General features: G+C 43.0%; 1 protein-coding gene across 6 annotated transcripts in view; it reads left to right on the top strand.

Moving 5' to 3' along the window:
- NCAM1 (neural cell adhesion molecule 1) overlaps nucleotides 1-16,104 on the top strand; it is a 296,800-nt gene that overhangs the window by 243,854 nt on the left and 36,842 nt on the right. For 5 of the 6 annotated variants that reach the window (XM_040977263.1, XM_040977261.1, XM_040977262.1 and 2 more), the window contains exons 8-13: nucleotides 2,520-2,662; nucleotides 12,773-12,923; nucleotides 13,242-13,426; nucleotides 13,799-13,895; nucleotides 14,246-14,416; nucleotides 15,898-16,029. In XM_040977263.1, the coding sequence (XP_040833197.1) occupies nucleotides 2,520-2,662; nucleotides 12,773-12,923; nucleotides 13,242-13,426; nucleotides 13,799-13,895; nucleotides 14,246-14,416; nucleotides 15,898-16,029 (879 nt within the window). Of the gene's footprint in view, nucleotides 1-2,519; nucleotides 2,663-8,687; nucleotides 8,718-12,772; nucleotides 12,924-13,241; nucleotides 13,427-13,798; nucleotides 13,896-14,245; nucleotides 14,417-15,897; nucleotides 16,030-16,104 lie in introns of all 6 variants that reach the window. The other variant, XM_040977260.1, reaches the window with a different exon arrangement.

Raw genomic sequence — 16,104 nt, forward strand, 5'->3', positions numbered from 1 at the left:
CGCCACCACTGGCTGTCATTGGGTTGCAGCAATCTGGACTGGGGTGGGAGGAGACAAACTGGTTCTCAGTGGCATGCTGCAGAGCCATGGATATGCTTGGACAACTCACAGAACAGCTGTCCTCATAGGAGAGTTTGTGGGGAAAAGGGTGCTATGTGGGAAACAGTCAGAGGCACTAAGTCCCATGGAGACAGATGGATGAAGAGCAGGGATCTGAAAGTCCAAAGAGGAGTTGACAGGTGGGAGCAAGGACCATCAGCAGGTGGAAGCTGGAAAGCTGCCCCTAGGGGTTGAAATGCAAAGGGAGGGACTCCTTTACAAGTAGAGTGGCCCTGCATCTGTCCCTGCTGGCCCTACGAAGACCATCTTCCCAGTGGAATTATGTAGAATGCCCCATCACATTTGAAGATTGTCCCCATTTAGATGATAAATGACATATGTAGCTATCCTTTGTCCACAGTAGTATTCTAACCCTAGACCTGCAGAGGTAGCTTGGACAGCAGCCCTGCTTTGGGAGTAGCTAAGGAGATAGTAATCACTGAGCCTGTCAGCCTTCTTCCCAAATATCTTCTGCACTCTGTATAAAGTCGGCCTTTGTCAACATGTCTTTAGTAAAAAGAGTTTTCCTTTGCCTTAGGGCTTGCACAGTGCACCCTTTGTAGCCATCTGGGAAATGATGCCCCCAAGACCAAATATTGACCCATGGAAACTGACCCTGACTGTCTTCTGTTGACCTTTAACTGCCAGTACAGGGTGCTGTGGGTTTGGAAGAAGGTCAGCAAGACACTTTCAAGATTTCATATCTGAGGAGGATTCCCACAGCCTTCGTAGGCCTGTCTCCTGATCCCAAAACTTGACTTTAATGAGTGTATTCTTTTTTAACTTTTCATTGTGTAATTTTGATACTGTAGAAATTCAAACTTTATTTTACCTTTATTTTACTTTATTCTATTTTTCTTTTTATGGTTTGTGTCTAGTTTGTTGTGTTAGTCACTAAAAAAAAACCACTTACTGCTCAAAATTTATCTGTCTAACATGTACTTCCTTAAAAGTCACTGTGATCAAGCTAGACTCAAAGTCTTCTTACAAGAAAACTGAGTGCAGGTGGATTGCATAAAATTTGTAATCATCTGGCTGCCTGGGATGAAGATAGGCTTATGTGCTAGCCATCAGAAAAAAAAAGGGGGGGGGATTATCTAAGCAGGCTGTTTGTGCAGATTAATTTCAGGAGAATATCTGAACTCTACAGAAGCAAGCATTTTCTGGGGGGTGGGGAACAGGAATGGACAAGTTCAGCTCTATCATTGTCATTAAAAAACATTAGGGACCTCAACTCTGGATAAATAGAAGCAGTTTTTTATTAGCCTACTTGGAGTGACTGCATGAATTTGACTATAAAGGAATTGTCATTATTACAAAAATTATCTATAATTCTGATTTATTGCCTGGTTTGTTTATCTAGCCCGGCCTTTCCCCCTATTTGTGAAACAAGTTACGTTTCTGCAGTGTTATCTTTTCTACAAAAGGTTCAGCAATTTCAGGGTATAATTGTTTTAAATTGAGAAAATTCAATTTTCTCTAATGTTTTAACATTTAACTCAGCTTTGGAATGCTTGTATTTTATTGCATTCCCCAAAACATTTGGAAAATGAACTCATCTCAGCTCATCTTCCTTCCCATCCTCTGCTCACCCAATATTCCCCCAACCAGGGACCCCCTGTTTCCTTCCTGGAGTGAATGCCAGCACCATCTTTCCAGTCCTTTAGGATCTGAGTCGTTTATGCACATGCTCCATCCTTCCTGAGACTCTTCCCCCTGCTCCCTGTGCTCTGTTCACTGACCAAAGAGATAGATGCCCTCAGCTCTCTGCCCCTGCTCAAATGACCTCGTTGGGGACTCAGTGTTAATGTGCATCTGGGTCATTGCCAGGGTTTTTGAATTGGCTTTCTCACTTTAGAAATATTGCCCATTCTCAACCATCTTGGATGTTTGCTAGATTAAATTCTTGAAATACAAATGATCCCTCATTCTTCTACTCAGACACTGTCGGCGGTTCTCCACCGGCTGTGGATATGTGCAGGCAGTCCAGTCTTGCCTTCCTCTGCCTCGTGCCACACTGATCTTTTCACGTGTTCTTGCTTTTTGCTTTGGTCAGGCAGTTTACAATGCATAGAATGACTCTATTTCCACCCCAAAGTGCCACCTGCAGAGAAGCTCATGGCCCAGACTTAAGATGTTCTCCTCCTAAAGTTCCTGACAAAGGGACTGCCCTCCCTTGGCATTCTGCCTTCTGCATACAGTGTCCCCATGCCACCACCCTTCCTCTAGCAGATGTGGTTTTGATTATTACTGTGGCTTTGTGTGAGCCCCTTGGGTTCAGCTCTGAATCTCCTATACTACCTTCATTAGGCCTTAGTATGTTACAAATAGATAACCTTCAGAGTATAGACCTGTGTCCTCATTCAAACCCAGGAAGCTAAATGATCAGATGAACTCACAGAAATGTTTTCTCTTTTCAGCAAAACCCAAAATTACTTATGTCGAGAACCAGACTGCCATGGAACTGGAAGAGCAGGTCACTCTGACCTGTGAAGCCTCAGGAGATCCTATTCCCTCCATCACCTGGAGAACCTCCACTCGAAACATCAGCAGTGAAGAAAAGGTATTATGTCACCCAAGAGTTTCAGGGCGTGGACCACAGACTGAGCACGCTGAGTCTGCCCCCTGCCTGGTTCTTTTTGGTGAGCCAGAGGGTGGGGATTTCATCAGCAGAGGCCACAGTGGCTCCTGTGACTGCCTGCCTGGCCTGCCTGGTCTGCCTGGCCTGCCTGGCTATGGGCTGCTCAGTATCCCCTTGCAAGTGGGAGTACAGTTCCTTTTATATATAAGCAAGGATGTGATGCTGACAGGCTTGGTCAAGTTCACTGTTCCCAAGATAAGGCATTAGGCATTAGCAATCATCAGACTCAGGGTTATAGAGCTGTGAGGAACAAGGATAAACCAAGATGCTGGTGCGCCAGATCATCTCAGGGGCACCCAAGTAAATAGTCTTCCAGAAATAATGGAGATCAAAATAAACCTGTTAATTATGTTCCTTGCATTTTCCATCCTCATGCTATCTATACACTGTATGCCAAAAAGCTTGGCTGCCTTTGTGTCTACCTGTATTCTTGGTCATATTTGGATTTCATTCTGTTCTCAAGGCAAAAATAATTAGCAGTTTCTAAATGGTGATGGTTACATCTGGGCTCTGCAATATTCCCCGTGAGGGTTTTAGAACTTGATAGAAACCCTTCCTGGTAAATTAAAATGCCTGGCAAGATTTAGCTGCATTACACAAGGGTGTGTAGACCATCGGAAAGCTGTCTTTGTCATTGACAATGAATAAAAATCGATATAACTCCTCCACATTATGCAATCCTTTACTATTGGGGAGGCTAAAAGCAGAAAAGAGGAGAGGCCTGGTTTTAAAGCAGCTTAAAGGTACATATGGCACTTTTCCAGCCTCAGCTCATGGGTCCTGTAATAATAGGCTCTGTTTTAGTTGGCCAAGGTTTTGTCACCTATTTAGGAATAATGGTCATAGCCCTTAAAGAACATTTGTAATGGATTGCTTATTGACCACAATGTCAAAAATGATAGATTGTCACTCTTTTGGCTGTGCAGAGGAAATCCCTAGAGAAGAGAAAAGAAGCCAAAAAAGGATAGCGTGAAACACCAGTGCTGAATTTGGAATTCGCATTTGAAGAATTGATTTCTGTCCCACTAATAGAAAGCAAAGCTAAAATCAGAAGGAGCTGAAATCCCAGTTCCAGTAACCCCAACCCCTTCAGTTGTTGGCAAGTTGTTTTGGTCAGCAGCTGAATCCAACTTAACAAAAACTCAACTGAGGAACTGCTAAATATTTTTGAAACTCACATATGCCTTTTGATACATAAAGAGCAACTGTATTAATAAATGTGGATACTTTTCTTTATCATGTCGGAATAAAAACCTTAGCTAAGGTGGCAGCTCCTATAATGTGTTTTATGCAGATGGAATGTCCATTTCAGAGGTGATCCCACAGGACCACTGGTTGGTGGATGTTTCTGCATCACGCTTACAGAAGATTTGTTCAGAGTGGCTCAGTGGATATCTTTGTCCTTGGGTGAAGGACAGAAATACCTTATCTCACATGGATGACACTTTTAAATTCCATATCTTTTCCTGGAACAGCTCAATTGCCAGGCTAAGCCAGAAAGATTATTAAGATTGGTGCCTAACTCAGGTTCTTTAATAGGTTGGCACAATTCTGGTCTCCACCTGTGATTTCACTTTTATAGAATGAGAATAAATAGCCAGAAACTAACAGAAACTTATGGTTACTGAATATTGAGACTGGACATGCCCAGGAGAAACTGCCTGTGCCAGGCCTCATAGGGACTGACTTTTGTACAATTCAGTTATCAGCCCAGCCCTGAATTGTCCGTTTTCTTCTGAAATCATCATCTAAACTCAACCACATAGATGGTGTCACGATAATTCTGGGCTCTCTTCACGTTTACTTAAAGTGACATTATTAGAACATGAGCAAGTCAGTGTTAAAATAAGCCCTCCACCTCAGCCAATGATTGGACATGAGATTAACCCATTTGGCTAAATGAAGTCACAGCTTAAAAAAAAAGCTGCTGTTTCTCTTCATCCTGTATTGGCAGTCAGGAGACATGATGTCCACATTCAACTATAGATGGCTAACAATTAAGAGAATAAATGTGGGCTGTCTGAGAGTGCAGATAAGACATTCCTCTTTAATGCTGGCAACTTTTCTCCCTGTGCTCCAGCTAAAGCTGCATTGACTATCATCAGAGTTCAAGATTACTGTTGTCACTGCATTGTAGGAGTGGAAGAAATTTATTTTGTTTTTAAAAATTGGGATGATTCTCTCAGGCAAAAAATAGATAATGGTATCAAATTGATAAGGGAGAAGCTTCCTGCAATTTAGATCATATAAAATACCTATGTCAGAGAAGATGGGAAGGCACCTTCTGAGGTTTCTAATCTCACCTGGCTCCCTAGTCTCTGGGCCCCTGTACATAGGGTGATGGTATCTGTCCTGTGCAAGGTAGTTGGCCAACACTGAGGCTCAGAAAGGGTCATCTCCTTGCTCTTCCTCTGTTTGGTCCTCCAGCCTTTGTCACTCTGTCCTTTGTGTAATGGCCACTAAAGTAGCTATTCCGCTTCATGTTTGTCAGCCTGCTCGTATTCCGTTCAACATCCAGCCATTATTACTGTTGCTCTTTCATCACAGTCTCCACACTCTGTACCTCTTTAGCTGCCCTGGCCCAGATAGATTCAGTTCACTGGTACTCCCATGGAACACTGTCACGCCTAATGGGAACACATGCAGATTCTAGTGGAGTAATGGCTCCCTTGCTGGTGGACAGTTATTGCATTAGCTCTTTCTCAGTTTCCTCATTCTGCAGCCTCATGTTGAGCTGTTGGTCATCCAGCATGCCCAGATCTGCTTTATGTAAACTGCATTTAAGCTGCACATCTCCCATCTTGTTCTGTGCCTGATTGCTTAATCAATAAGTGGACTGTCTTACTGATTTCTGTCAAAAAGTTACATTTTGTTGTACTGTTCTCAAGAGAGTCACTATGGTAATTTGGGAAGAAGCTTCATTTCCTTAAATTCTCCTATGTTGCAAGACATTGAACATCACTGGTCCCCTTCCCATGAAAGCCACTAGCCACCTCTGATCGTTTCTAAATATGTCACAGGTGCAAACACCTTCTGGCTTAAGAATGAGTATTTGAGTTCATCTTACCAGCTAGCCAGGACCATCATCAGAACTATCCTTAGAAATCTATTTCAACCCCGTCTGGGTTGAAATACATGCATGTTAAATTTAATGAGATAGTCAAAGGTGACCCCAGTCCGGAGCATGGAGCCTATAGGCAGGCAGTTCGACAACCTTCCCATTACAACTGTCATCTAAAATTTGCATGAGCTTTCCTTTCAAGCTTGCTTCTTGAACACTTACTTGAAATATGTTTGTCAAATCACTGATAAAAATGTTGACTGCTATAAGGTCAAGTATAGAATCTTTAAACTGTCAAGGCTTCCCTCTGGCCATGACTCAGAAGGTCCAGCACCTGATACCTTGGAGTCTCAGTTCCCTCTCATGATTTTGGTGACAGTTGTGAAAAGTTCAGTGACCTCTATGATACAGTTAGTTGTGAAGTAAGCTCATTTCAGCAGCTTTGCTTTGTGCTTTGCTGCTTAGTTGGGTCTAATGGTGCCCTTCTTATTGGAAGGGGGACAAAAAAGCTTTCAGCCACTAACACATTGACTTTCTGGGGGGTACCAATGCTGCCCTTCATCAGTAAAGGGAGGGACAAACAGGAACCAGAGCAGAGAGCCTAGATATCATGTCTCTGAGTTGAGTTCAATGCCAGGTTGTTAAGCTTCACCTAGTTGAGTCAGTTTCTTTTTAGCACCTGGTAGTAGTCATACCAAGTCTTATTGTTGAGTTCATTGAGATCGCTAAGGTAGATCAGTTGTACAAAATTTATTCTCTTTCTGTGTGGCCACTCTTGCATTGTGAAAAAAGAAAATATTTGACTGTCATAACAATTCAATTTGTAATCATGTGTGTAAAAATCATTGTGATACTTTAGAAAGTTTGTACATTTGTGCTTTCTTGATGCATCCTACTTGGATTCGTTTTAAATATTGCCAGATATTTGAATAAGTGGAACTAAATACCATGAACCATTTAAGTACTGAAAGAAACCCAGGAATGATGGTTTACATAATCTTTCCCTGACAGAAAAAAAAAATCCACCATTTTCTCATTTAAATATCTCTGTCCTTTGAAATCACTGGGAAAGAAAAGCATATGAAACTTTAATGATTAAGGGAGAGGAAGGAAGTAAAGACTTGAGATCAGAAGAGACAGAGAGGGGGAAGAAATTGATAAACCGTGAGTCTTGGGCTGACAGCATATCCCACAAGTAAGTGAGTACTATTGAAATTCTGCAGTTTTCTTTTTCACCAGGAGGAATTCCTCATTCAGTACAAATCCAGAGCTCACATTTAAACACTGGAAGCTCTGATTGCATTGAGGAGTCAGAACATGGTTTATCCAGAGGATGGGCAAACGTGTAACAGGGGGTAATAGAATTATGATAGGATAATTATAGGGATACCTAACTTTAGTTGTGATTTATATTCCTGTAGACTTATCTGCAAGATCGTAAAACATGTAAATATTAAAACAACCTAGAACTATCCTTTAGTGGAACATTACTTATAGTATCTTCATTTGTTTCATAAATGCATATTTGCATATCAGCTTGTCTTAAAGTTACCACACCTTCAACAAATGATTAGGGCTAAAGACATTTGCTAACGTTCCACCAGGCACACAGAGAAAAAAGGTCAAGTTACTAGAAAGCGTTATTACTACCAATTACTTATTCCAAACACCTCAGAAGACATGAAAAGAATCGGATTTAAGAAAACTATTCCATATGATATATCCCTTTTAAAATATGCAGCCTTGGTATGTCGCAGAAAACCTTCTGAGTGATGTGAAACTGGCAACCACATTTGACGTGTTGACCCACTGTTCTGTTGGTCTGTGCATGTTCCTGCTTTCTCACTTTCTTCATACCAACATCATGTGACATAGCTCAGTCTTTCCATGCTTGTTTTTCCCAAAATCCCCTTGCGTTTAGTGATCTCTTGATGTTTGCTAGCTTGCTTGTGTCCCCTGAGTTACATGGCTGTGTATCTGTTTTTAGTATTGTTTCTTATCCTTTTCCATCTAACTGTTGGGACAGTCAAGCATTCAGGCCACTTAATAAAAGCAAGGCAGCCAAATCGTCTGATTCTCGGGATAAAAACAGAATAGCTAGAAGCAGAATGAATTCACATGTACCAGAAACAGTTAAAAATTTTACATGCAGGTGAAAAAATTCCCCCAAATCTCTGTATTTCTGAGTTGGCCCACTCCTTTGTGAATACCATCATTGGTTAAAAAAAAAAAGTGGTATTTGCTTGAGTCCACATGCCATCCAGGCCTGTTCTGCTTATAAAGATTGAAGACCTCACAGCATTTGGTATCCGCAAAGCTTTCTGACCCATAATCTCAATGACTTCATACTTCTTGTTTCTAATGGACCTGTCTGTTCCTTGCTTTATTTCTTTTTTATTTAAGTAAAAAGTTGGTATTTACTAGAATGCATGCAGAGTTATAAAATGCATGAACATAAAATGGTATTAGTATATCCATGAAAAGCTATCTAATAAAATTCAAAGGAGGAAGCCTGCTCACTAAGCATCTCTGGAGGTGGTTAGAACCGCTAGTTTCACCAATAGTAGGAATATTTAAGATGTGTTGGAGCAGCAGTCTAATATATCTGCTGATATCTGTACATATGCCCACCAAAGATTAGGAAAGCCTTTACCTTTGAATTGCACATTTTAATGTGCAGAAGAAGTGGGGGAAGCTGAACATAAGCTACATCCTACACTAAATTGGGTAATAAACACACCATTGAAAGTAAGCCTTGGAAAAAGTTCTGAATTAAAAAAGAAGCTGCATGTGCACGGAATGCAGTATGATAGATCAATTCTTTAAAGCAACATGTTGTAAAATTTTACTGCTTTCTTGTTGTGTTTTATATCTTGTTCTCTCCAGGCTTCGTGGACTCGACCAGAGAAACAAGAGGTATAGCTTACCTGACCACTAGCCAGTCTTTAGTTTTTGAAAGCATTGCAGTTTAACTCACCATTGCAGTTGAATAACCAGACATGCTAAACTAATTAGTACTTTAAAGAATAGGTCAATAGTGGTAGACGTTAGTAAGCAATAGTGTCATTTTGGAATGAGCAAACAAGCTGTGTTGGGAATGGATGAATGAAACTATTATTTTCTAAAACTGGATGTTGTTTTCTTGCTGCTGGTGGTAAAACTGACATCCAGGTAATTATACTGATACAAAGAAATTGTCCCAATTCCCAGGTGCGCTGTGAAATGATGAGATTGTTTTTGACCCACATGGCTGATGTGCCTTTGGATTACAAAGTCACAGGGTTTCTGGTCTAAAACTCACTCAGCCCTTTCCCCTCCAGCCCAACTCGTCTTGTTACTCATTCATTTTACAATGATTGGTCCTAGTAAATGATCACATCACATTTCATCTCAAAAGCAGCACGAAAAAAATCTCTTGTTGATTTTTCCATACTACTAAACACATCCATTTTACTTTTATAGAGCATTAAATTTGTGAAATTAGGATGGTTTGCTAAAAATGGTGTTATGATTTTTAAAGTCAGTGGCATTTAACCTTTGAAATTTCCCTGACGATTTTGTGGAGTTTGGGTACTTGTGGGACTTAGTTTGAACTTTGAAACTAAATATTTGCATTTAATTACTGTAATCTAAGAAAGTCCCTATTTTGGACCATGCCCGTTATGTTTGACCTGACTTGTGTGGTTTCACTTGTAGTAAAATGTTGTGATTATACATGTAGCAGAGTAAGAATCAGTATGCTTTTTACTTTACTTTATTGAACCAATATACTTTAGGGTGAGATTCAAGGACCTAGTCTTTAAATTACTTTTTAAAACATAACCTTCATCTCTTCTCTAGTTGAAACTTCAAAATTTTAATACTGTAGACATGGAAGATCCTATAGATTGATTCAGTAAATCTATCCTCTTAGTCTTTCTGGAATGATAATTATTCAGAATACATACTTCATGTGTACAGATCATGGCTATAAATATTTAATATGGCTTAATATTTAAAAGTTGACTGCTTATCCATAGGCACTAATATTACTTTCTGCACATGAACATACTGCTGTTATCAGGATTAATTCTTTGCAAGTTTGGTTCACATCATACCTTCCTCCATGTCACAGGAACTCCAGTTAAGTGCAGGTGCACAGGAATCACTTAGTGCTGTCACCTGCTGATTGTTTTACTGCTCCAAAGTCATGGATTCACTGTGATTAGGGAAGGGAGAGAAGAAGGGCTAATTATTAGCTGTTCTTTAGCAGCTGCAGATCTCATTCTCCGTGGCCTTTTACATCTTCCTTCTGTCATTCTCATTAGATCTGGTTAGAGAATGAACTGAGATTTATCGGGAGCATTCCATAGATCTTAAGAGAATAAGTATTATCCTAAGTAGAAGTAATTGGTTTGCTCCCAGAAAATCAGGCACCTCACTCTCTGTTTTCCAGAAGGGTCTTTATCATGAGAGCCTTACTTTGGGCATAATTGCCTTTCAAGTCAATACCTCTGTGGGGTTCAGAAGTCCCATTCTCTCCTGTTGGTCTAGTACAGAGCCAAAAACCCAAGTCTGGCGGGTCACAAAACAAGACTTGGATTGTTGCCAGTTTCTTTGCTGCTGTGTGCTCTGAGAAGCCGTGGCTTTGGAAGAAGGGAGATAGAAATGTTTAGATGAGACACAGAGTTAGAAAAGGAGTCTTCTTGAGATGGTGATCTTCCCACTCTTGGCTGGATTTCATCCCTTCCTTTGGCAAGAGAACTGCACTGTAAGCATGGCTTTGGCCCCAGCTTTGTCCTGATGCCAGAGTGAAGCCTTTCAGCAAGAAGATAATCCAGTTACACTGGAATCTTCCTTCAAATCCTCAAAGGCAAAACTAGGCAGCTGGCAAATAGTCCCATCATCAAACCTGTAGTGAGCCACTGGGAAGTGAGAATTCTCTGTGGAGAGATAGCCTTGCTGATCTGTTCCCATCATTAAATGAAAGAAATTCCCACAATGAGAAATTTTAGAAATCAGATTGGTGGGGTGAGGGAGAGTGATCATCCATGTCACTCCTTTTCTGGGCTTCTCTTGCACCATTTTCCAGATGATTCTGGACAGAGAGTGCTCAGCGTCTGCTTTATTGCTGACAACAGCTTCCTTATACCTACACAACTTTCTTTACTCTTTTGCTTACAGCATCACTTCCTTGAGGAAATATTCTCTTGCCTTCCTGAGGATTAGGGTCAGACTGCCATGTTATGCTTTGGCAGCCCTGGAACAAGTCCTGTCTGGGTTGCTTAAAAATAATTCTTCATACAGCTGGGTGACCACAAAGGCTGGAGATGGACTTCCAGTCTTCTCTGCCTTCACTCTTGTGTGTGCAGCATAAGATGTGGCACAGCAGGCAGGTCATGCCAGGTCTTGAGAGATACTTGCAAGGGAGGATTCACACCCTTGAAGTTCCTTAGATAGACCAATGGGCCGAGGCTGTGTATGGCGAAGAAATAGCCACATGCAGAATACATACTCCCAACACTGCACTGTCCGCCCATGAGGAAAAGAGACCCAAGATCCAGTGTTTCCCACAACCTAGATGTCTTGGCTTTCCATTAAAGTGTCCCACACTTGAACGTATGAAGTGTTCCACACTCTCATCAGTGTATGTACGGCATCTCCTTGGATGCCTCCTCTCTACTGACCAGTCCCCTGGGTCAAATGGAAGCAACAGGCCATTCATCTCAGTGAGGGCTGGTGCTCGGGAGTGGAGAGGGATGATTGTGCACAACCTTGCTGTCTTCTCTATAGCAGCCTTTCCTGGCTTCCAGATGTGATAGCATGGGGTTTAGATGACTGAACTGCACTAGATGTGTTAGTACTGGGGTGCAGTCTTACATGCTACGTCTGCTACTGGAGCAGCAGGCCAACAGTGCTTTGTTTTTGAGATTCTCAGACTGGCAACTATGTCATTGCAGTCCTGGGCTTCAGACTTACAAACCAACATCTCAGAGGAACATGAAGCCAGGTGTCCCTTCCTTAGCTAAAGACCTAACCCATGGGATGAGAGCTAACCAAGGTGTCAGAGGCAAGATATCCTCAAAGGAAATAGAAGAAATGGTCTAGTCTACAAAATTCGAGACCTCTTCTTGAGACTGCCAACTTCCTTGAGGATGGACTTGGGCTCTAGGCCCAAGATCCTTCCTGGGTCAGTAGTCATTTAATTAGGTTGCCAAAGAAGGGAGCCCCTTAGAAATAGCCTAGTACATATTGCCTGGTGATCAAATACTTACTCTTATCTTGATCCAACTGTATGTAATGCCGGAGACTCAGAAAGCCAAAAGGAGTATCAGGGTCTAAAACTAATGATGCCTATGGTGTCAAAGATCCTAAATCAGCATGGAATGCTACATACCACTGTCCCTGGGAAGGAACCCATTTACCCCCATCTCCAGCTCAGTAGTTCCTGAGTTTTGAATTATGTGACTCTATTATAGAACTCTTTCACTCTTAAGCATCCAGGGAAGAGAGGCACCTGCAAAAATGTGGGTGTCTTGTATAACTCCTTACCCTGGGCCCATTCAGATTTCGCATTCTGTGTGCAGACACTGTGCAACTGGCAGACAGGCACACTGGTAGGAAAGGAAGGGAGTTCAAGCTCCCAAAGTCTCACTTATTGCTACTATAATCTTTACTGGCCAGGGCTTTTGTTTCCATTTCAAAAATTTCAAGCAATCTTGGGGGACCTACCCAATTCTTGCTCCTAATTAATTTTGACACACAATTCAGGCCATTTGGCATAACTAAGTCCTATTTTCTGTTTTAGTTATACCCAAATTCTCATTTTGCTCCCCAAAACCTCTACCATTAAGTAATATATAAGACTAAGGTCAGGAGAGAGGATGTGAGGTTGGGCACAGACAAGCAATGGCCCAGTCTCCTAGTCCCCTCCCTTGCCATAGCTCCCTGCCCTACCTCAGGTTGTGATGCTCTCCCTTTCCTCCTGGCAGACTCTGGATGGGCACATGGTGGTACGCAGCCACGCCCGCGTGTCATCCCTTACCCTGAAGAGCATTCAGTATACAGACGCTGGAGAATACATCTGCACTGCCAGCAACACCATTGGCCAGGACTCCCAGTCCATGTACCTTGAAGTGCAATGTGAGAAATAACGGGAAAGATGTGGGGGTGGAGATGGGGGGGTTGGGGAGGGAAGGCCCAAGTTGCACCCCTGCAGACTGTACTCTAGGTGGCAGTTGGTTAACTCTAAGCCGTTTTAGAGCAGTGCCTCATGCCAAGCCATGCAGCATCCTCAGCCTTTTTATAAGCCTTCCTCCCTGCCCTTGTGCCTTCCCATGTAAAACACCAGGCACTAGCTCTGATTCAGGGCACCCCCCCATTTCCTGGCACCAAGAGACAGGATATAGGGGACTTCATGCTAATACCAGCCATCCTGATATTTGCTGCCATTCATTGCAGATGCCCCCAAGCTACAGGGGCCCGTGGCTGTGTACACTTGGGAGGGGAACCAGGTAAACATCACCTGCGAGGTGTTTGCTTACCCCAGTGCTACAATCTCATGGTTCCGAGATGGACAGTTGCTACCAAGCTCCAACTACAGCAACATCAAGATCTACAACACACCCTCAGCCAGCTATCTGGAGGTGAGTCAAGGGTGGGCAGGGTCAAGAATGCACAGTCTGACAATGGAGCTAATTGTCTAATGCAGCTCCCATATTCCCTCTTGCTTCCCTGGGCATGGAAATCATGGGCTAGAGGAAAAACTAAACCTTGTCCTCAGCCACCTTTTGCCACCGCACTCACCATCTCCCTAAAGTCAGAACATGGAAAAAGGGTGCAGTGTGTCCTTCCCAGGAACCCTTTGCTGCTTTTATCTCTTGTTCAAGACTGGGCTGCACCTGCTGATTTGTGCTTTCCTAGTTCTGTTCTTTGCTCATGTAACCCAGTGATTAAGGCTCTGAGTCTCTGGCCATCTCATGCAACACTCATAACCGAAGAGTTCCTTTCACCTAAAGGTGACCCCGGACTCAGAAAACGATTTTGGAAACTACAACTGCACTGCCGTGAACCGCATTGGACAGGAGTCTTTGGAGTTCATCCTTGTTCAAGCAGGTGAGTGTCCCTCATGGTGGCTTTCACACCACCCTTAATTCTTTTCAGCCAGTTGGCTGTATTTCTGTGATGCCAGGATAGTGGCAAGAAGGGAATAACAGTGTTAGCAAAGCTATAGGGTCACGGAGGAAGCAGGGTTCACTGGACTTGTGAGAGCCTGAGCATGGAAGATGTTGTGGGAGAACCACAGGAGGAGGGGTACAAGGAGAACAGGAGACAATGACAGGTACCCTAGAGTAAACATATGAGAGTGACAAGGCATCCTGGAGTAAGTAGAGATGGCAGAGTTGTGCCTCTTGACTGGATTTGTTTCCTAAGAGTTCACCTGGGTCTCCACATGTGTCCTCCAGACACTCCATCTTCACCATCCATCGACCAAGTGGAGCCATACTCTAGCACAGCACAGGTGCAGTTCGATGAGCCTGAGGCCACAGGTGGAGTGCCCATCCTCAAATACAAGGCTGAGTGGAGAGCAGTTGGTGAAGAAGCCTGGCATTTCAAGTGGTATGATGCCAAAGAAGGTAAGTCAGCAAGAGTCAGTGTCTCCTTGGGGATAATGAATGCTGAGGCACCCAGCACTAGGCTACACACCAGACCCTGCCTGCCCATTTGGATAGGATAGAGCAAGCCAAAGGCCACCACCTACCGTCTGACTTATGTCTCTGGAGGATTAAGTCATGGTCATATCTCCATATAGAATTATTAGCCTTCTGACCCCTAGTGCCTCACAGCCTGATTCTCATAGCCCTGGAAGGGTAGATGAGGCCAGCCCAACCATGTTCCAGACAGAAGCCCTACACCAATGCCAGTCACTGCTAGAGGAGTGAGTGTAGCCACCCTTGCTTGGCACATGGGGGTTATCAGTGCTGTGTCCTATGTGGGAATCTGTATTCAAGGATTGCTGTATGATTGTGACAGTAACTCCATTAGTAGAACCAGAACCAGCAAGAGGAGCCTGTTCCAGAGACAACCCTATGATGTCTTTCCAGGCCAGAGACTTTTAAAGATGACCTTGAATCATGCAGTTTGAATATACTGAACCCAGACCAGCTGCAATTGGAGTTCAGCATGTCCAGCATCTCTTTGGGAATATTAGTAGGAATAACTCAGTGACAAATGCTTTGGATTTGTAGATATTTTCATTCTGATCTAGTATGTGGTCTAGTGGAAATGAAAGTGACTGAATCATTAATGTCAGTCACTCAGGGACAGGGTCAGACGTGGTTTAACTGAAAATTAGTTTTGGTGAGAAATCTCCCACCCCTGCTTATGGGGTAGGTGAGTTTGGAACTGAGAGGGACTACCACATAGTTAGGATTGGAGCGAGAAGGATGTGATCCTGTTTCCTCCTAACTTCCCCCTGAAACTTCATAGTCAGCAGGTAGATTCCATGTTATAATCTACCAAGCTTTTTTCCTTTTTTTAAATTTCAACTCTAGCTATTTTCCCACTGCAATAAAATAGGCTTAGGCTTTTAAAGTGTGTAATTCAGTAATATTAAAGTCACTGCTATCAGCACCATCCATCTCCAGAACCTTCTTACCATCCCAAAATTCTGTAGCCACACAATGCTATCTCCTCATTGCCTCACCTCCTCTAGCAGTCTCCCTTTTCCTTTCTGTCACTCTGTCACTATGAGTTGTTTTGTGTCTGGCTTATTTCACTTAATGTCTCAGAATCAGAGTGCATCTATGTTGTGGTATGTGTCAGAGGTTCCTTCTATATTAACCCTGAATAATACTCCATGGTGTATATATTCTGCATTTCATAAACTCACTCACTCACCTGACCATGGTCGTTTGAGTTGTTTCTACCTTTCGGTGGTTATGAATGATGCTGCTATGAGTCTGGGGATCTGGGTGACCCTTCATGTTCTGTTTCCTCTTTATTGAGTGGAATTGCAGGGCCCCATGGTAATTTCATGTGTGGATGTCACCAACATATCTGCCATCCTCCCACTGACTGACACCCCTTTGTAATACTTCCCATGTTCTCCCCACAGCCAGCATGGAAGGCATCGTCACCATCGTAGGCCTGAAGCCTGAGACGACGTACGCTGTACGACTGGCAGCCCTCAACGGCAAGGGGCTGGGCGAGATCAGTGCAGCCTCCGAGTTCAAGACGCAACCAGTCCGTAAGTAAAGCCAGCTGCCCCTCCTCGGCCCCACACCTGCCCTCTGCTCTTTGGAAGCGGAGACAACCCTCAGAT

Source organism: Ochotona curzoniae, unplaced genomic scaffold (assembly GCF_017591425.1).
Source record: "Ochotona curzoniae isolate NIBS_2020 unplaced genomic scaffold, NIBS_Ocur_1.0 contig_2723, whole genome shotgun sequence".
Lineage (NCBI taxonomy): Eukaryota > Metazoa > Chordata > Mammalia > Lagomorpha > Ochotonidae > Ochotona > Ochotona curzoniae.